This window comes from Elaeis guineensis, chromosome 16 (genome assembly GCF_000442705.2).
Source record: "Elaeis guineensis isolate ETL-2024a chromosome 16, EG11, whole genome shotgun sequence".
NCBI classification, from domain to species: Eukaryota; Viridiplantae; Streptophyta; class Magnoliopsida; order Arecales; family Arecaceae; genus Elaeis; species Elaeis guineensis.
The window spans coordinates 40,558,649-40,580,395 of record NC_026008.2 but is presented as its reverse complement, the minus strand read 5'-3'; the positions used below and the strand labels follow the sequence as shown (position 1 = coordinate 40,580,395).

The window sequence follows — 21,747 nt, the reverse complement described above, 5'->3', positions numbered from 1 at the left end:
AGGCTCCCTATAGCAGAAACATAAGAGATCTTGTTATACGCTGTATCTCTTCAGATGTGCTAGGGCACATCTTCTTGGAGAGATGAACTCCATGCTTGAAGGGTAATAGATCCCTCTTAGAGTTTTTCATGCTGAACCGCTTTAGCATTTTTTCTATGCACAGTTGCTGTGACAAATCTAGCATTCTCTTAGATCTATCTCTATAGATCTTTATTTCTAGAATATAGGATGCTTTTCCAAGGTCTTTTCTGGAGAACTCTTTAGACAACCAAAGTTTTACAGAAGTCGTCTTGAGAATGTCATTCTTAATTAGGAGGATGTCATCTACGTACAATACGAGAAATATGACAGTCCTCCCACTGACCTTCTTGAATACGCACGGTTCCTCCTCGTTCTTGATGAAATCAAATGCTTTGATTGCATCATTAAAATGAGTATTCCAAATCCGAGACGCTTGTTTTAGTCCATAAATGGATCTTTGCAGCTTGCAGATCTTATAATCTCCATCATTGGATGTGAAACTCAAAGGCTGATCCATATAAATATCTTTCTCAAGATATCTATTTAGGAAGACAGTTTTCACATCCATCTGTCAAATTTCATAGTCATAAGCTGCTACAATAGTAAGTATTGTTCGAATGGACTTTAGCATGGCAATTGATGAAAAGGTCTTTTGATAGTCAATGCTTCGCGCTGATTATAATCTTTAGCCACAGGCCTAGCTTTAAAGATCTCCACCTTTTCATCCGAGTCGATCTCTCTTAAAGATCCATTTACACCCAATAGGAACTATTTTTGTTGGTGTATCTACTAAGATCCAAATCTGGTTGGTATGCATTAAGTCAATCTCTAACCTTGTGGATCATTTTTTGGAGTCAATGGCTGACATCGGCTCGTCATAGATTTTAGGATCATCACCATGGTCCACATCACCCATAAAGAATATTTCCTCTACATCCTCTTTCAGTATACCCATGTATATTTCAGGAAGATGTGAGATCCTAGTGGATTTATGAGATGGAATGAGTTCCTTAGGTTCTATGACTCGCTGCTCTTCAGAGATACTCTTTGAGTTGAATTTTTCTCTCACTGTCTCCATCTTGGATAAATTTTTTTCCAAGAATATGGTATGCCGGCTCACAATCACATTATGATCTTTCGGAAGATAAAAATAGTATCTCAAAGACTCTTTTGGGTAACTTATGAAACGAACTCTCATAGATCTAGTCTCTAACTTGTCCGTCTGTTGTCGTTTGACATGTGTCGGACATCTTCAAATTTTGAGGTGATCAAAATTGGGCTTTTTACTATGTCATATCTCATATGGTGTGGTAGGAATAGACTTAGAGGGAATTCAATTAGTTAAGTAATTGGCTGTTAGTAAGGTATGTCTCCAAAAAAATAGAGGGAGGTCAATGAAGCTCATTATGGATTGAACCATATTCAATAGGATCCGATTTCTTCATTTTGAAATTTCATTGAGCTGAGGCATTTCAAGTGGAGTCCATTGAGAGACTGCCGTTTTCTCTGAAATAATCAAGAAATTCACCACTCAGGTATTTTTCTCTTCGATCTAATCGAAGAATCTTAAGTGATTTTCTAGTTTGCTTCTCAACCTCAGATCTGAATTTCTTGAATCTTTCAAAGACTTCAGATTTATCTCTCATAAGGAATATGTACCTATACTGTGAAAAATCATCGGTAAAGGTGAAGTAAAGGTAATCTTTTCTGGTTGATACATCAAGTGGATCGTACACATCTGTATGTACCAGAGCAAGTACCTCAATGGTTCTTTCCTTATGTTCCATAAAGGGTAGCTTGGTCAATTTTTTTTTTGGAGATAGGACTCACAGACTGGAAACAACTTATCCAAGAATGAGTCTAAAAGATCATCTTTCTTCAGTCTATTTATCCTTTCTTTTCCAATATGACCTAGCCTAAGGTGCCATATGTATTTTAGGTTAACCTCATCTCTAGATCTCTTAGATCCAATGACACTCACTGTTTGCTCGGATAGGTTAACTGATTATAGGTTAACTGATTCATCTGCATCAACATGCAAATGATTGAAACTATTAATTAACCACTTCCAACCACTTTATTTTCAAAATAAATGATACAATGGTCCTTTCTGAAACTAATTTCATAGTCATCCTGTGCTGGGCTTGAAATAGAAATTAAATTTTTGCTAGTAGTAGGTACACAATAACAGTCTCATAATTCTAGATAGAAATCAGATGATAATCGAAGAGGATAGATCCCTACAGTCACAGCAGCAACTTTTGCTCCATTGCCTACTCGTAGGGTCATCTCTCCTAGCCTCAATCTTTTACATTCCTTAAGATCCTGCATTGAAGTGCATAAGTGTACATTAGAATTAGAGTCTATTACCCAATTGGTAGTAGAAGAAACCGCAATGTTAGTCTCAATCACGAGCAGATTCGACATACCTTTTAAAGGTGTGTTTCTTGAACTCTTCAAGGTCCTTATCGGCATTTTCTGATCTAAGACACAACTTAGCTACTCGAAACTTAAAATATCTTTCAGGTCTTTTAATATCCTTACAGATGGAACCTAACAATTGTTTGTACTCAAAGAAGCGGGCAAATTACTTAGGCAGACAATTGTCCTATAGAGAGAAGTTTTTAGTTAGACTTTTGTAATTGATTTTTGTTTGCTTTAGGAATTTTATTTTAAAAAATAAACTATCTCCCACTATTTCTGCGAAGCCCTACACTCCTCAGGCATGAAAAGGAGAACCCCTTCATGAGTTAGGGTTTCTAGTGGTACTGCGGTCCCATCGATTGGCATGCTACCTCACCTGACAGTTATTGGGAACATGTCAACCAATAGGTGGACAATTCTTGTCCAATCTTCTTAAGCAAATTATAATAGATCTGGGCTCTAGGTCCTGAAATCTCACCTAACAATTATTGGTCTCATTCTCTATTTAAGTCAGACCCACCATTGAGCACAAGTGAAGCCGTCATTGGGATCCTCACCTGACAGTTATTGGATCCAATCCTATCTCCATCCCGCAGCATCTCATATCAGTAGAGTGGTTGCTTCTCTCCTGATGCAACTGAACCACTGTGTCCAGTCGAGAACAGCCAACATCGGAGAGGGCATGGTATTTTACAATGGTGGAAGACCCATTGATTTAATATTATTGAGGAGATTTTATTTTAGGTCTTTTTAATCCTAATTAATCATAACTGTTATGACTAACTCTAAGGGCGTGGGCTAGCTCGAATCACAGAGCAACCACATCAAGACTAATCAACCAAATTGACTAGAAAAGTGTAAGATTGGTGGGGGTCCCTCTGTTGCTTTCTTTAGACATCAATAAATTGGTCATCAATAAATTGGTCAGGTCAGCAAATGGAACTAATTAAATAACCATCTCCCTTTAGGTCAAACCAAACTACTTTCTTTAGACACCAATAGGTCAATCAATTTCGAATAGGTTAGCTTGTGTAACTCAGGCTAAGCTACTGAGCCAAATCAGGTCTTTGAGTTAATCGATCCAACATGAGATTGTTAATCGATGCGTCCAATCTACAACTATTGGGTTGATCTTGAGTACTCTTGACCTAATCCTAATCAACTCTCGATTGGGTTGGATCAATCGCTCATCTCGATTGAGCCCTATCATGTACTAATCGATTACTCAAAAGTAATAAAATTACTAGACCTAATTGAACTATTCAAGCCCAAACCCTCATGTTTTATGCTTAAAATTAAGATATTGAATTCTCAATTTCAGATCCTTAATACTTAATTTCAGATCTTTAATTCATAATTTTAGATATTTAATTAAGTACATTATGAACATGAGGTAGTTAAGATGTCGAAATTACTTTCATATGTAAACATTTAATCATGTATCTCATATATAACTTCTTAAATTTCAAATTTATGTTTAGATCCTAAACATTTTTGGATCTACTGTTTTGATTTAAAAAGGGTCTCATCTCACATCATCCTAGGACAACAACCGTTCAGCATAATTTTCATTATGTGAGGGCAGCTTTATGTCAGGATGATTTTGATTAACCCAACCAATTTAGATCTAATCTAAAATAGGTTTAATCAATTATACATCTCATTATATTTAGTCTAATTACATACATCTCATGTATGTTAGATCTAACAAACTACATCTACAGATATCACATATGCATATCACTTATATATCTCATGTATAAACAGGATCTAATCATGTACATCTCATTTAACATAGATCTAAATATGATCATATCATAACATACATCTTATGTATCACTTAAGCATCAAAGTTTAATCTTATGCATGACAAAAATTAGATATGAAAATTTCGATCAACATGTTATCAAATAATGTTCCACAATCATTCTAGGACAACAACTTATCAGAACGATCTTGAACTTTAACCAAAAGTTTTTAGATCTATTAAATCTGATTTTCAGATCTTAATCTAATGCATATGAAACAATCTGGCTCGGATACCACTTGAAGGATTTCTAGGAAATCTCATCTCCTAGATGTGCGTGCAGAAATTTAGAAACTAGCAGCGAAAAAATTTTAAGTCTTAGATTATAATTCTTTTAATCTATCATGCACGCAATATGTCTAATTTATTGATGCCCTAGGATCTATCACATGTAAGATCAAGATGCTGAAAATAAAAATTAGATTTAGATTAGATGAATATTTTTTTTGCAGAGCGAGGTTCCTGCAGAGCTATACACGAGTTCGGCTTCTACGGGTATCCATACGAAGTCTTCAATCTGATTAGAAGCCTTGGTCTTCATCGGGGTGCTAGCTCTCTTGCAGAAGATGCCTTCTTGATGGTTGATTGAAGATTCTCTTCAACTCTTTAAGACCCTCTCAGAGAATAAGGAGAAGAGGAGAAAGAACAGGAGGAAGAAGAGGAAGATCTCACACGCCAAGAATGAACCTGAAAGGAGATGCCTATTCTTTCTCTTTCACACCCATAAGACCTCACAAGAATCCATGCCCAAAGAGCTTTCCAGATGTCCTCCACGCCTTAGGGCTCCTATTTATAGGCGGCATCCAAGGGAGAAAAGGAAAAATTTGACAGGATCAAAATCCATGTCCCACTGGAACTCCAGGACTGAAGTTGATTCAAAACCAACTTTGACCAAATCAAACCTGATCAAATCTAATTTGATTCTAAGCCAAATAGAGGTGGCGTGGTGGGGTTTGGGCTGGTCTTATCCCACGCCAAAGGCTAGATTGGCGTGGGCTTAGGTGGCGCTAGAAAAAGGTGCTGTAGTGGAGAGAGAATCCCCGTCCAACTGGAATTTCTTGAATGCTAATTTAAATCTGATCTAATCCTAACCAATTTAAGATTACGTTGCACACAATCTAAGTTAATTCCTAGTCCAATTAGGAACTCAATTAAATCTGAATTAAATCCTAATCTAATTAGAAAATTTATTCCATCAAGTTCTAATCAAACTAGGAATCGATCTCCTTATGCAATTGGATTATCTCATAATCCAATTAGGTTTGATCTAATCAAACTCAAACCAAATCAAATTAAATCTAATTTAATTAGATCTGATTTGAAGCCCATAGCTCAATCAAATTGAGCCAATTAGCAATCTAATTACTAATCAATCCTCTTACAACTTACTAACATTTAGTTGTCAATTGCAACAATTGCATTATCAATCATATTAATAATTAATTTTTATTATGATTCATAATCGTAATTCAACCATCTAATTGGACAAAGACCTCTTTTGTGTGTGGCTTCATAGGTTTTATTTTGTCTGGTAGTGAGATATATTATGATCTCCATCACAATATCATCGAAACTCCTTTCGATGGATTGAAACACTTTCAACTCTACCTATCAAGGGTCATCGATCATTAAGACGATGCTCGACGAGTCTCACTATCCATCAATGATATTTAGCAGTATGTAGTGGCAAATCAGCAGAATGGAATATTGAACCTCTAGGTGCAGTTATCGTGTAGTTTGGTTTCTCTGTCGTGAGTCCCGACAAGATACAGGTCAAGGATAACTTGTGAAAGCCGTTCGTCTGTCATATGTCTGATTCAATCGACTCAGGTCCATATAAAATTTTATGAAAATTCTTTTTCATCATTTACCTATCATGGCCATGGATTTTAGGATTTAGTCTCATGAACTACATAGCATCTCTCCCTGTCTACCAGAGTCGACAGATCCCATTTTGGTGCACATCCTATTCTTACAATGGACCTATTGTAGCCAACATACATCCCAAGGCTTCGAATGGCTAGATAATCAAGTAATTATGTAGCCAACAGCTGAGGCACTGCAGGTCAAAGAACTATCTACATAACTACAATTTTGAGTAAGTCACTGATGAATGGGTAGCCATCCTAGGGACTTTTCATATTAGTCACGCTCAGTACCCTTGATCTCTATCAAGCATCTGCACTTTCGCTTTAGTGTCTCCACATTGTAGATTCGAGATCCGTCTACTCAAGAAGGGAAGCAATCCATGTACCGATTTATTCGGATCAGTCATTGTCTTCGTGATGATCCATCGATCGGGAGCATTTAGGAATTAACCACTAATGACACATGTTTCAAATTCTCAACTCTTGAGAATATGTGTCATCATCTGTTAATTCCTCGGACGATTCATGGATACAATTTAAACGCAACATGAATGAAAAATAATCCAAATTTTATTTATTTTAAAGATTCAATTATAAAAGTTATGTCTCTAGAATGTGTACATATGTTAGCTAATCTGGTTTCTAGGGCATACATCTATTATGTTTGGACAGTGGCAAGTTTTTCCCTTTCCCAATAGTTGGCAAAAGAGGCATGTGCAAATGTGTCACAGCTTTGTTGATGGTAATGTGAGTCGAAGGGACCTGATCTGATATTCAAAAATAGACCCAGTTCATGTGATTTCCCCCATGATAAACTTATTGAGTACAGTTTAGCATGGCTTTAGCAAGTAGTCAACCAAAGTTGTGCTTACCAGTGAGCTTCTTTTGAGCAACTTTACCATTATTGCGTTCTGCTTTTGCTGTTATGCGGTGGTATTCTTTCCCCTTAATGTTTATTTCTCCATTTTTAGATGGCTTTTGAACTATATGGAATGTTAGCTGGAAATGTGAGCCCAATGACCGGTGAGAATATAAAGCCAGCATATGGAGGTGATGAAGAAGCCTTTCTAAGAAAAGTTGTGACTCCAATTTACCTAGTTATAAAACAGGTATTGTTGCAGGTGATTCCTGTCAATTTGGTTAATTTTTGATACTTAAGCAAGATGTAACTGTTGCATGCAGGAAGCCGAAAGGAGCAAACAAGAAAAATCAAAGCATTCACACTGGAGAAATTATGATGATTTAAATGAATATTTTTGGTAGTATGAGAACAAAACTTTATTAATTGCTAAATGTTCTTAGTTCTGTCTATTAATATCTTTTACAATTTCCATCTCACAATTTTGTAGGTCAGTTGACTGTTTCCGCCTAGGCTGGCCTATGAGAGCTGATGCCGATTTCTTTTGCCAACCGCCAAGGTTGCGAAATAACGAGAAAAATGGAGTAGGCTCCTAACTTATCTTCTGTAGCTGCTGTGCATTGCACATTTCATTGATGTATAAGCTATATGTATATAAATATTTCTTTTTTGTATTTTATTTGCTTTCTTTTCTGCTGCTATAAGGTTTATCTTTGCCATATGTTAATAATGTCGTAGCCTCATAGGTTATTGCTCCCTTTTTCTCGGGCTTCTGAGTGTATTCACATGCTTGCTTTTCTGTATAATGGACTTTCTTATGTGATGCTTTATATGTTTGTTTACATTCTCCTAGTTAACGAGACAAATAGCTATAAAATCTTCATTTCATTTTAGAATACTGGTGGACTACTCTGAGCTGACCACATTATATGGAGGATGTGATATGACAATTAAGATTTTGGCTTCTTAGAACCATGTCCTCAGTAAAGTCTAGTAGGTATGAGGATGGATGATAAAAAATATCACACTTCAACTTTTTCTTTTCCTTTCTATGTTGTTATTTGAGATCATAATGTATGTTCTGCCATTCTGACATTTTCAAACATAGATCTGAAGAGATTGAAGAGGCATGCATGGACATTTCCTTGTTATGTCATTTTATCTGTCCCTTCTGATTATGTCAAAATTTTTCAGAAGTTCAATTTTCTTTCATCACTTGAAGGGAGAGGGTGATAGTTCATTCAGCACACTTTCAATTCTGTGCTTAAAGTGCTGAGCCTAAACTTTGGTACCTCATCCCTGAAGTTGTTAATCACTATAATGAATATGCAGATAATCTGAACAAAATTTGAAAGCAGCATGAGATGAGTTGTGAAGTAGCAGACTGATGAGAGAGAATGTTGTTTGCAAATTGCAAATTATTAATTTCCTAATAACCAGCATAAGATGCTGGCTTCTTTATTAAGCTACTATCATGTTATGCCTCGAACCTAGCACTTGGGTCGACCATGTGACACGGCCACATGAATCGTAGAGTAATCCCCTAGAGATCATGCAAGGCCTAAATAATGAACAAATCCACAAGAATATCGAAAGATTCATATTAATCATAAAATTTCTATTCATATTAATCATAAAAATTCTATTATATTTATCAAACCGAACCAATCCATCATCATTGAATAAGGTTCACAAGATTGAAATGTTTATTTGGTATATGAAAATTAACTAACTAATGATTCCGTCATTCGAACTCCATGTGCAACCCGATCGATGCTATGCATCTTGCAACTCTGAAGAGAAAAGGGTGTGAGCTTTACAGCCTATTAAGAATCACCCACACTCATACCAGCATGCGTATGAAATATCTTTGAGTTAATATTTAATCGGTAGGAAAATAGTAAGATTCTTACATCAGCAATTTGGATAATTCTTGACGGATCAATGAATATACTATAAAACATGCATATATAAGTCATGCCCACATACACATCAAGTTAACCATATAGCTACTCAATTGCATACACTACACTTTAATAGAAGTCTTGAGATACATGTCACATATGTCACCCAAGCAACAATTCAATTCAACAATAATTCATTGAAATTATTTTTCATTTTCTGATTAACAGTTGGATCATTACCACATCACTCCAGTACCAGACTAGATCCACCCATGCTCCAGCCTGTGGTAGGCCAAACACATCACATTTTCGTCCGTCAGCAACCACATCTCAGCCCATGGCTGACAACCTGACATCATAAACACCATGTTTTACATATGCTGGCTAGCTTAGATATTCTTCAATTAGACACGGTTCATCATCTTGATTTGATTTTAATATTGGACTATTTACAACTATGCGCTAGTCCGTGGCAAGCCAAACATTTACCATGTCTCTGTCCATGGTTGGCAATATTGTATCATATCTTAGCTTGTGGCTGATATGTCACATTTCACATACGGCCGACTAGGCCATATACTCCCTTTTTTTTCACTCTTACAATTATGCAAAATTATGTGTCTTTCTAGTATTGGACATTATAACCATGCTCCAGCCTATGGTAGGCCAAGCATAATGCTACATCTCAGCCTAAGGCTGACCCAGCACAGACATCACATTTCTTGCATGTCAGATTTGTCCCAATACTGTCTATGCCCCATCTATATTATTAAAGTGATGATCTGATTTTCGGAATAGATTAGTCATTGTCATGCTCCACCCTGTGGTAGGCCAAATATAATGTTGCACCCTAGCTCAAGACTGACTCTGCATACACGCCATGTTTCTTGCTTGATCAATAATCCATATGCCGTCCACACCCTATCCATTAAGTGATGTTTTCCTTACTCAGGAATCATTAAGCACCAACTAATCATATTCCAAGCAACATTAATTTAACAATGCATAATACATGTATCGATAGATATAAAATATACATCAATCGTACAGATACATCTTTATATGTAAATTTTTCATAAATATGTAGATGATCGTGTTCAAGAACCCTTACCTTAACCAGTGATTGACCTAACACAATAGATAATAGTCCCACACCAGAATCTACGAACTAGGGTGTCAAGAACCCTGCTTAATATTCTTTTGTTCGAAGGATTGTTCCCCTACAGAATCAAATTTAATATTAAAAAAGCAATTCATATAGTGGAAATCTTTTGTCTAGAACCCTCTACAAGGGTGCATCAGCTCTTCCACAAGTTCCCTGATTTAATTAGAGAGATAAAAAAGGACAAAAGGTAGAGAGAGAAGAGAGAGGTGAAAACAACAATCTCTCCCTTCTTCTCAAATGGGGCTGTTCCCCCCATTCTTCCCTCTTCCTCTCAAGTTCTCAAATGGAGGAACCTAGGACCAGCAGTCCATAGCGGTGCCTGTTGATAGCCATGGTGGCCACCTCGACCATGGTCACGGCTACGGCCACGGTCGGTGGTGGTCAGTGAAGTAAAACAAAAGGAAAGACAACCAAAATAGGGGAGGTTCGTTCCATCACAAATACGACACTCAGCCAGTTCCAACTCACTGCATCAGTGGCCTAAGAGTTGAGATAGGATGGATAGAGGGTTTTGAGGTCCTTTACCTCAACTTCTTGCATGGTCTCACGAGGCTTCTGACAGAAAAAATCAAAGGAAATCTGATGAAGATTGGTGGCAGTGGAGAGGTCTTTTAAGGTGGAGAGCTTAGCGAGGTAATAGGGCTGATTTATAGACAAATTCTAGAACTTTTGCCTAAACTTGACATGCCCTAGGTCTCTTTCTCCGACGGGATCGGAGAAGAGGAGGACTCACGAGGAGGAAGGCTTCCAACAGAAAAATCAAAAGAAATCTGATAAAGATTGCAATGGAGAGGTCTTTTATGGTGGAGAGCTTAGGGAGGCAATAGGGCCAATTTATGGACAAAAATTCTAGGACTTTTGCCTAAACTTGGCATGTACTAGGTCGTTTTCTCCGACGGGATCGGAGATGAGGAAGACTCCTTCCCCTTCGTTCACATGCACACCACGTGTCTGCTCTTTTTCTTTTTCTTTTTTTTTTTTGGGATGCTTTAAGATCCATGCGACAATTCTTTGGGCATGTTTTAAATTTTAAGGGCCGGCCCTTACATATCATTAACTAAATTAATTGATATAAGCACATCTGCCTGCAAGCCATGCCTGGTGCTATGGGGTACTGTTGGAGTAACTCTTGGATTTAGGTATTCTTGGATCATCATCATCATCATCGTCATCATTTGTGATTTCAAACGGAGGCTTTGTCTGTTAGAGCCATGGAAAATCAAATATTTCTGGGATCATGAACAAAACTTCAGAATACAAGGGTAAGGATAAGGTTTAGTTGAGTGCTTATTACCCTTACTGTTTCTACACAGGTAGCTTGCTTGGGCATAAGATAACCAAGAAACAAGTCATGGAGAGCCCATTACTAGTATCTACTAGTATGAGCTCTTCACCATGTGAAAGCCTCCATCATTATAGAGATTGTAAATTGTGAGGGCCTTGTTAGTTTGATACGTTTGGCCATGGTGTCGTGGCTAAGCAACTTGTCTGAGATTGTTGTTTTTGGTTTTTTGTAAAATACACAGCAAAAACAATGCAACCAAAACTGAAATATTCAACACAACATGCACAAGATTGTGGTTCATCCAAATTGGGCTGTCCATGAAGATGCAGGAGTTAAAGCATAAAAAATCTTATGATCTTTAATCGCTTGGAGTAAACAAGCCACTCCATTGGAAGATATCTCTTCCCTTTGTAAAGATTAGAAGGGATAAATAAGAGATTTCATGTACAGAGATGAGGAAAAACCACAAAGAAACACTTCACTTTTTGTAGCCAATGCCCTTCTCTTCCCAGTGACCTCACTAATCTCTTGAAGCCTTCTTGCTTTCTCTTGTGTGCTAAATCCTAACACTAGGGCTTCTTTTAGTTGAGGTGGAGTAGCTGATGCAGGACCAAATGCAGATGGCTACAACTCGTGGGACCCAATGAAGAGATTAAACATGTGTTGGGTCAATAAATCAGATTGTTATCCTGTTACCAAAGCAGGATATAGTTTGAGTTTTCCATCATCATATGATATATGGTCAAAACTGTTCTGTTCTAGTTTTTATTGGAGTTCTTAGTCATGCAAAGGGATCATTGATCAATTAGATCATTGGTGACAAGCATTACTTAAAATGTAAGTGAATTTCAGTTGTCTTGAACTTATTTTTCCAGAGTCCTTAACAAAAGGTGCAGATATCATGATTTTTTATATTGGACGAGTGTATGTGGGAAGAATGGCTGGTGTTAGGGAACGAGTACTATTTTGTTGAATTAATAAGATGTGATGTCTATAATTAAATAGGAAAAGTAGTACGTGTGTAATTTGTCATAGTAGTAAGATTATAAACAGCAATGAAAGAAAGGAATTGAAGAAGCAAGTGATAAGAGGGAGAAAGCTTATTGGCTCTTACTGGGGGACCAAAGAACTTTGAAGTAATGCTTCTCACTTGAATAAGGACTCACAATGGAGCTAACCCATGTCTGTAATGCCTTGTCTGCTTATAACTTTGAGCTTTTGGCAACTTAAAGAAGAAAGGAAAAATTAAACTCCTAGAGTTCAGAGTGGGTACGGTAGGAGCTGGACCTCATGAAACTCCTTGCACAGCTAATCATGAAGTTCCATGCATGAGATCCCAAACGAACTATCTACTCTCAGCTACTCTCCTGCACCTTGAGCCATCAGCTACTCATGCACTGCCTGAATGTAACTTATTGTCTTATATATATATATATATATATATTACTTTAGTATTGTTTTAGTTAAAAGAACACATTTTAGAAACTTAGGTCATTGTCTTTTAATAATGTTTGCTTATGTACCAGGTTTATGCAATTATGCTATCAGCTTAAATTGAAATTGGTTTGTTCTATGTGAGTATCATATAAATGTTGAGGATATGCTCCAAATCTTAATTTTTCCTGTTCTATATTACTTTAAAATAAATTTCGTCATGACTAACACACATGAACCAGAAATTTAGGATTCATGTATTCTTCACCCTTTTGTTTGTAAAGTTATGCAGTAAACATTATAATTAGTTTCAAATGTGCCTTATTTTTTGCAATATGATTTTTCCATGAATTTATGATTGTTAATTCTGCAAAAACTCACAAAATCTGGGTTCTTTTACTTTTAAAATTTCTTTATTTCGTTAATTTTGATGAAAGACTGGGGGTGGGTTGTTTAATGTTGAATTTTATCATTGCAATTCAGGAGGACCGACCAGCCAGTAGTGATCGATGGACTGGAAAAATTAATTTCGTTGAGATACGCTCGTTTTGGCATATCTTTCGAAGTTTTGATAGAATGTGGAGCTTCCTTATTTTATGCCTACAGGTGATTCTCTTTTATTGTTTTAGTTCCCATTAGCTCACCGAAATCATCCTCTTCCTGCTGCTCGTCCTCCCTCTATGTGTGCTTATTCTTTGCTTATAAGCGTCTTCCTGTTTCTCAGGCCATGATTATTGTTGCTTGGAATGGCGGGTCACCGAGTGCTATTTTTGATGCCGGAGTATTTAAGGAAGTGTTGAGCATATTTATAACCGCTGCAATAATGAAGCTGGGACAAGGTTAGCTGAGACGGAATTTCAAAATGTGCTTGCGAAATTTGGATTTCTTCTTCTCCAATTCATTTCTAGTTAATTCTACAAAGTTCCTTATTTGCTATATTCACATGGTGTCAAAATATGAATCCCGCAGCCATCCTTGACATTATTTTGAGCTGGAAAGCAAGAAGGAATATGTCTTTTGCGGTTAAGATGAGATATATTTTAAAGGTCATCTCAGCTGCAGCCTGGGTGATAATTTTACCGGTAACATATGCCTATACTTCGGAAAACCCTACGGGCCTAGCAAGGACAATCAAGAGCTGGCTTGGTGGTGGTCAAAATCAACCTTCGCTTTATATTTTAGCGGTGGTCATCTATTTATCGCCAAACATGCTTGGTGCTTTGTTGTTTCTATTCCCTTTCATGAGAAGGTTTCTTGAGAGGTCAAACTATAAGGTCATAATGCTCATTATGTGGTGGTCTCAGGTAAATCTACATCTTCTTATCATCTTTCCCAATTGCATTTGCATTACTTAGTGTAGGACTTTTGTCTGCTTTGACATCTTAATCATTCATTCATTTGGCAGCCTCGTCTCTATGTTGGAAGAGGGATGCATGAGAGTGCATTCTCGCTTTTCAAGTAAGACTACAATCCTTTCTCATAGTTATTGTAATCACTGTAGTCCATGGTTCAGTAGAAGCTTTTCATTCTTATTTGCAACCATACAAATTTCTTAATTTCAGGTATACGATGTTCTGGATCCTTCTTATAGCTATAAAATTGGCATTTAGTTACTACATCGAGGTAACTGTTCGTTCATTAGTTGCTGAAATCTCTGTCATTGTTCTGGATTCTGTCTATAGAAGTTCTTGTAATTTATAATAATAAGAACGTCCAGCTTTTTTTCTAAATACTGCATCATTCTTTTTTTTTTTTTTTTTAAGGTTAGTCTCATTTTTGCTGCAATATGATGGACATATTAACTTTTTTACTCGTAACACAGCATATAAGTTTGTATATTGTACTATTGCAATACTAGAATTGTGATCATTTTGACAAAAATGCGTTACAAACTGACTTGTTAGACTAGCAGGAAATGTAAAGATTTAAATGCAATAAGAATTATGAAACATGAAATTGTATCTTGTGGGGTAATTATGGGCGCAAGTTCCTATTTTACTGAATTCTGGCTCTGTCTTTTAGTCTATGAGAAGAAGAATTATGGGTTGCTAGAAAATGATGGATAGGGTTATGATAAATAAAGCCTCTTTAAGATAGTAAGTACCTAAATTGACTATGTCATGTTCACGTATTCTACCCATCTAAGTTGTGCCAGGCAAAAACTGTAATTTTCATGTTGGAAATCCAGTCATCCTTGTTGGATTTTTTTTGCTGCATTTTTTGATGGTATTTTTAGCCCTTGAATGGTTTTGGCATCTTCTATCCACTTCCATAAATCATTGTGTGCCAAATTTTCATTGCAGATCAAGCCTCTTGTTCAGCCAACAAAAGATATCATGAGAGTGCCGATAAAAACTTTTAAATGGCATGAGTTTTTCCCAAAAGGTATCATCTCAAGGGGTAACTTATGTTCTACAAGTTCATAAATATTTATTGTCTTATTTTCTGCCTGCAGCCAATAACAACATCGGTGTTGTGATTGCATTATGGGCTCCGATTATTCTTGTATGTTTCTTTTTCTGTGCGGACTCATAATACCATAAAATCCATTTTGTTATGCATTTTTTGTTTTAATTTGTGACCATGATGTGTCTAGGTTTATTTCATGGATACACAAATCTGGTATGCAATTTTCTCCACATTAATTGGTGGTATATATGGGGCTTGCCGTCGTCTTGGAGAGGTTGGTGACACATCTTTTCACTCACATGTGTTACTCGTTTTTTTCAAAGAAGTTGTTAATTCCTCTTTTAATTTGCAAAATTAAATGGCTGCAATACCCTTTATTTTGCAAGCTATATATAGCTTATGCTTGTTCATATTACAGAGTATATAAGATATTCATACATCAATAACTGTGTTCGGTTTAAACTTGTTTCATGTCTTCTACTTGGTTTAGCATTCTTGGATCATGTTACATAGTTATTACTTATTAGGAGTCTTGCGCCAAGATGCATGGGTTAAATTAGCAATAGAGTTTCAAAATTGAATGGAATACGAGGAGAAAACCGTATTTTTGCTCAGTGCAATATGGATTCTGATACATGAACTCACATGTATACAGTGTGGCAGCCTTAAAAATCATATATGAGAAGCACATACTTCTAATCCTTGTCCATGATACAAGGTTTATGTGATGCTTCAATGTCGTACTTTTTCAGCATTGACTGATGTGTGCTTTATCATGTTGTCTATCTATATGGATGGGAGGTTCAATAAGTGGATGCATAGAACTTTGCATGTATTGTTGATTTTTATTCAGGGAGAATCATCATGTACTTGAATTTGGGTCACAAGTATTTTTTTTGGATGATTTGCTCGGAATAGATATATTAGTTTGAATTTTGTGTTCCACTTCTATTCTGTTCTTCACTTCTTGTATCTGAAAGATAACCCACAAAGCTCACCATGCACAGGTGCCAGTGTTAAATAATGATATGAATTTTTTTTGGGGCACTTATTTTTATGGAAGGCACTTAAAATATGTTCAAGTAAATATCATTGACATGAATGGGATAGTATGATGGTTATGACTTTCTGAACCAAGTCATTTAAAAGAAAAACATTCATGTAACATGATATGGTTTTCTATTTGAAAATTGAATCTTACAAAGGTAAGGGTGTCAGCAGGCCAGCCACCAGATCATGCTGGTTGGGTCTAGGCCAAAACCAAGCCTGTCCTAGCCTAAATTTGGCCCCAAGTTGTCAGGCCTGTGCATGACTTGACACAGTTTATGCTTTCTCGCTGGACCTTAAGTTCCAGGCCGGAACCCTGCCCGTGGCCCTAAAAACCTAGCCTGAGCCCTATATTTTAGAGGTTCATTCTTGGGGCCGTTCGGGTTGATGCAGCCCATTTGCCCATTGCAATGGAAGTCCAGGCAGGTGGATTTAAAGGATATAATTTCGCTGTTTAGTCTTGCTTACCTTGATCTTGGTGTAAGTGTTTTAATAATGTACTGTTTAAATTTTGAACAATATTAGTGTATCTAAGGGCTTCTAATAGTGGTAGCTATCAAATGCTATTAAATTTTTCAAGCTGGTGCTTGGACATAGTCCTTAACACCTTCTACAAAAATTTATGAAAATGTTATGATAAATACATGTTCTTGATAATCATATAAATTTCGATAGCATTCAAGTCCCATTGATGCTTATCAGGTGGCACACTCTTTATGTTACTTCTGGCATCGGATCTATGAGATTTAACTGTCTTAACAGGTGTTTGGTTTTCTCCATTAAGGGGCATTTTTGACTTGTATCTGGAAGATTATTTGCTGCAATTTGCTGACTTCCATGAAATTTTGACAGTTGCAAGGGTTTTATTCGGGCAAACAATACTTCTTTTCTTTTTAAATTCCTGTAGTGGATAGAAACTAGAGGTGAAAGTGGATTGGATATTATCCAGTATAAATTCATTTTTGTATCCAATCTATATGAATGTGGATAGAAATTTGAGCATCCACCTAATATCTGTATCTGCTTCTACAGCCGTCAAAGAAAAATGGATATGAATATGGATAGACAACTATCTGATTCATATCTAAATATCCGATTATATTTGTAGCGCTATTTAATTTTATATAGCACTCATGAGCCTCTAAGAGAAATATATAACCACATTAATATGTTAACTGATTTACCATTCACTTTGTAATATCTTTAATTTTGTGGTCATGAAGTTTAATTATTTGACTTATATCCATCTTTATATCCATACTTCTTGTATCCGATTTATATTCGTATATTTTTAAAATAAATTTGAATATGAATTTTTGCATTCGACTAATAGCTGTCTTTATCTGTATTCGTCAAACAAAACAAATATTGACATGGATAGAATGATATCTAGTCCATATCCGATCCAGTTTAAGCCTTAACAGGAACTGTTTCAACCCTGTTGTTAACATTTAAGATTGGCTTGAAGCACATTAACTACCTTAATGGTTGGAATTTTTAAGATAACCTTTTGTAAGAAGCTTTGGAATTTGGATGGATTTGGCCTACATGATGCTGCACTATATTCCAAGTATGTCAAGTTTTTTGATGTAAGTTTGATTTCCTTAGTTTTGTGTTTCAGTCAATATGAAATATGTATCATGTTTATCAGGCAATCGACTAAAATGTCTTCAGACTTGAATTCTGGATATTCGAAAGCAAGGAAGGTTGAACCAATACTGGGTAGTGTATTGGTCATCGGTTGGTATGGTATCGGTTTGGTACTGTATCGAGTGTCAGTACGCATGGCATGCCGGTCAAACTGGCACACCTTGTTTTCTTTTTTCGATTTTTAGGATATCTAATCAATTTTTTATTATTTTTTGAATGATTTTAAATCCAAATTGTTGTTTCTTGATCTTATTTGACGTTTGTATCATTTTGATATACCTGTGATTAAGTGTATGATGCGGATTTGAATCTAACACAATATTATGTTAGAGAGGAACAATCTTAAAGGATTAGATATTATTGAATCCTAAAATACTTAAATCAATTGAGAAATATAAAAAATAAATAATCAATTTATACGAAGATTTAGAATCTCATCAAGCAGTCATTCATAATCTGATGGAACATTAGTTCATCTCTCTTAACCATGCAGCACTGTTTTCTTTTACGCTCATCCCATAAGGTATGCGTGTTGGATTGTAACTTGTTTCAGATTTTTTGCTGAAGTTCTGGCTCTGAGAGATATCTTCACATTGATAGTAGGCTGTGGAGGGATCTATCCAAATATATCGGTAGCGAAATCTGATCCGTAAGATTAGTGGACTGCATAGGATAGTAGTCGTTGGAAAATGATGTCTTGGATGCACTATACGCATATCCATATGGATCATAAGCTGTCTGTGGCTATAGATAAGAGGATCCAGAATATGATAAAGAATCTAATACGTTCATGGATCTAACTCCATGTGCGAGGTCATCTGCAACTGTATGATATCCTGAATGATCTTGAGGGGCACGTTGTTTGTATGAAATCGTATCCTTGCGAGCTCTATTAGCTTGTGTTCTGTGGTTCTTATCCTGTGTGGTATACATAAATTGGGACTCAGCAATGAATTGAAGACTATCTTGTGGTTGCATCTCATAAATAGTGGTCTCATGTCCTCCACTCTCTCTATAACTGTTAGATGAATGACCATCAGGAGAATTGTCATTATCACTCTGTCTGATCTCTGAATTTGAGTGAACTGGGTCAACTGACTGCCCTATCCTTTCTATCGGGGTTGCCGCTGTCTTTCCTTTGTCTCGATGTTGAGTTGCCCGTCCTTTCATCATGCCTCGTGAGGAAGTTTGCTGTGGCTGATCAGCTGAAAGTCTGCATGGAATATTACTGATTGCCCATTGCTCAGCATCGATCCCAACCTCCCTAGCTATGAAATGGTTGATCATGGAGGTGGTCTTGGCTCGTCAAGCTCCGGCTCTTGCTGTTAATTTACGATCTATTTGATCACCGGATCCTTATTAACAAAATCATTTACAGTTGGATTCGAGTATTTCAACTCAACTTCCTTTTGAATGCATTTTAGCTGCAATCTTAAATTGTGGTGAACATATACATGGTCGTTGAGGCATTTTGTGTCAGATGATTTTTCTGTTTGCTGTGGATAAAGATAAAGGTCAATCAATTGCACTCACAACCGCTTGAGGAGACTGTTTGGGAGAGAATCCAGATGGCAAGTTGCTTTAGAGTAGGCATCGTCAATCCTAAAAGGATCTGCCATTCAGCAGCAAAAGCATTAAGATTGAACAAAATAAAAAATAAAATTGCATCATAGTAGACTTATTAGTAGCTATATAATGTCAAATAAGAATAGTCATTCATATATAATTTATTTGGATTTAACTTTTTTTTTTCCTCGCGACTGCCAGGCTTGTTGCCAAGCTATCAGTGTCCTTTCTAAATATTTTCGTTTGTAAAAAATATATTTGTTATAATGTGTTGCTGGTTGAAGACATAACTAAATTAGTAAAAAGTCAATCATTCAACCTAATTTGTATGCATAAAGCTGTGATTTCTTGATTGGACTCCATCTTGTCTATCACATTTTGTAGGAACGTCAGAAGTTCGTCATCCGTGCCTATCTCAGGTACCTTGTACTGAAATTTTGGATTCAGACAGTAAACTATAGATAAATTTCAAAATTGATTAAGCATATTTGTATAAATGCTAGAACAATCAAATTTTCAGAGCGTTCTTGATTTGTTGCTTACCTACTAGATGCAAGTTTCTATACATCTGATAGTCCCACTGATGCTCGATGATTTGGATGTACTCATGGGCATGTTTTGAATCTGCCGACTTAATTTGATTTTTTGTCCTCTCCATCATGTGATATAAGAAGCCCATCTTGGGGTATCTTTCGTTGTTCACCGCCTGAAGCACTCCATATAAAGGCTTGAGTCTTAACTATATTCTCAGTCCACTATTAGAATGTCTGTCTCCTCGCTACGTTATCCACCTTGCTCTCCTCAATGTTTGCCCTGGCATATCTACTCTCATACCACTCAGGATTGACAAATATCTGACGTAGTTGTGTTTTCTTGTCAATCAGGCTATAAGTGCTATATAATTCGTGGCGAACCGTGTAACATCTGATCTCAATATGTCTTCCTCAGTATATTGCCGCATCAACGATGGGATTCATGTGTGATTGTAAATGAATCCGATAATTGTTTGCATTTAGTCAACTATCTTCTGTATCTTATTAAGCTTTTCAATATCCATTAACATCGGATCGATACAATATGCAGCACATGACGTTCAGAGTATATATGGTCTTGCTGCATTAGGATCTCTCCTATGATCCTATACTGTGGCCCATTGTTGGTGATAACTTACAAGACATACTGCTCTTCATTCTGATCAATAATCTCCAATTTGAGGATATATGCGACATTGTGCACTTGTTCTGAAGCATCAATGAACTCTGAAAAAATATTTTTTCATTATAATATGTCAGAAAGTTGGCGATGCTTCATTTAAGTGGGACTAGTCCAACCATTACACATCATTGTAAGCCTATACATCGGTCAATTGCTTTTATATGATGCAATCCATTTATGTAGTTCTTTCTTATTATTGTCAAGAATCTCACCATAGATATCCTTGGATCCTGGAGGATCGACATATGGATCGATAGTCTGTATAGATGCAACGAAAGAGCAATCATACGTATTGTGTGTCACATGCATTGGGATGTAGCTGAAGTAAAATCAAGATCCAATAGCTCGCCACATCTTTCTTGTCCTTCTTCAATGTAGTATCAATGCTCTTTTGCTTGGATTCTTACTGGGGAAGGCGTGTGGATCTAAGTCATGGATTGCGGCTCCAGTTGGAAGCTCTCTAAAGGACTTCCTTATGTTGCTAAAAGCTTCCAACATAGAAGCAATATAGCTCGTGCCTCTACTTTCAGACTTTTTAACTAAGGAGGTCCTTTTAAACTCTTGACTTTGATGCAATGCTCGCAGAGCTCGACTCTAATTCATAAACTAACGGTCCAAACTAAGCCCTATGTCTGGCCAATTCAAGCCGTCACTGATCTTCCAAGCTCGTATCAATGGCAGTTTGAATCTGTCTCATCATCTGGAGTAGATGCTTTGATTTTCTAGAGTGATAGGAAGGTGGCTACATGCTCGATGGTTTATCTCCATCTTCTTCGAAGTCCTTTCCTTTGCTGTTTTAAAATCAGCAAAGTGTTTTTTCATTAGTTGACGAACCTCTTATAGGCATTTTCGATACAGCTATATCAGGATAACCGCCGGCCAAGTATTGTTTCAATCTAGTTATCTCTTCTTTCTTGAACTTTGTATTGCATCAGTTGCATCTCCAATGGTGCCAAATTGAGAGCATCTGTCTGTGGTCCCAACTAATGTCACGTTTTGGCTTTCTTCTTTCTTGATGGATCCATTTCTGAAGGTTGAACAATCACAGTAGTTCAATAATTATGTAAGAATAGTAAAATTTTGTTTTAATTTT

General features: G+C 36.5%; 1 protein-coding gene across 1 annotated transcript in view; it reads left to right on the top strand.

Annotated features, from left to right (window-relative positions):
- The window catches only part of LOC105058875 (callose synthase 3), a 60,714-nt gene that overhangs the window by 21,553 nt on the left and 17,414 nt on the right, over window positions 1-21,747 (top strand). Inside the window, exons 11-21 of the mRNA XM_010941934.4 lie at window positions 7,092-7,229; window positions 7,303-7,379; window positions 7,470-7,563; window positions 13,251-13,373; window positions 13,492-13,606; window positions 13,737-14,071; window positions 14,173-14,225; window positions 14,330-14,390; window positions 15,071-15,152; window positions 15,223-15,272; window positions 15,364-15,450. Coding sequence (XP_010940236.1) covers window positions 7,092-7,229; window positions 7,303-7,379; window positions 7,470-7,563; window positions 13,251-13,373; window positions 13,492-13,606; window positions 13,737-14,071; window positions 14,173-14,225; window positions 14,330-14,390; window positions 15,071-15,152; window positions 15,223-15,272; window positions 15,364-15,450 — 1,215 coding nt within the window. The remainder of the gene's footprint in view (window positions 1-7,091; window positions 7,230-7,302; window positions 7,380-7,469; window positions 7,564-13,250; window positions 13,374-13,491; window positions 13,607-13,736; window positions 14,072-14,172; window positions 14,226-14,329; window positions 14,391-15,070; window positions 15,153-15,222; window positions 15,273-15,363; window positions 15,451-21,747) is intronic.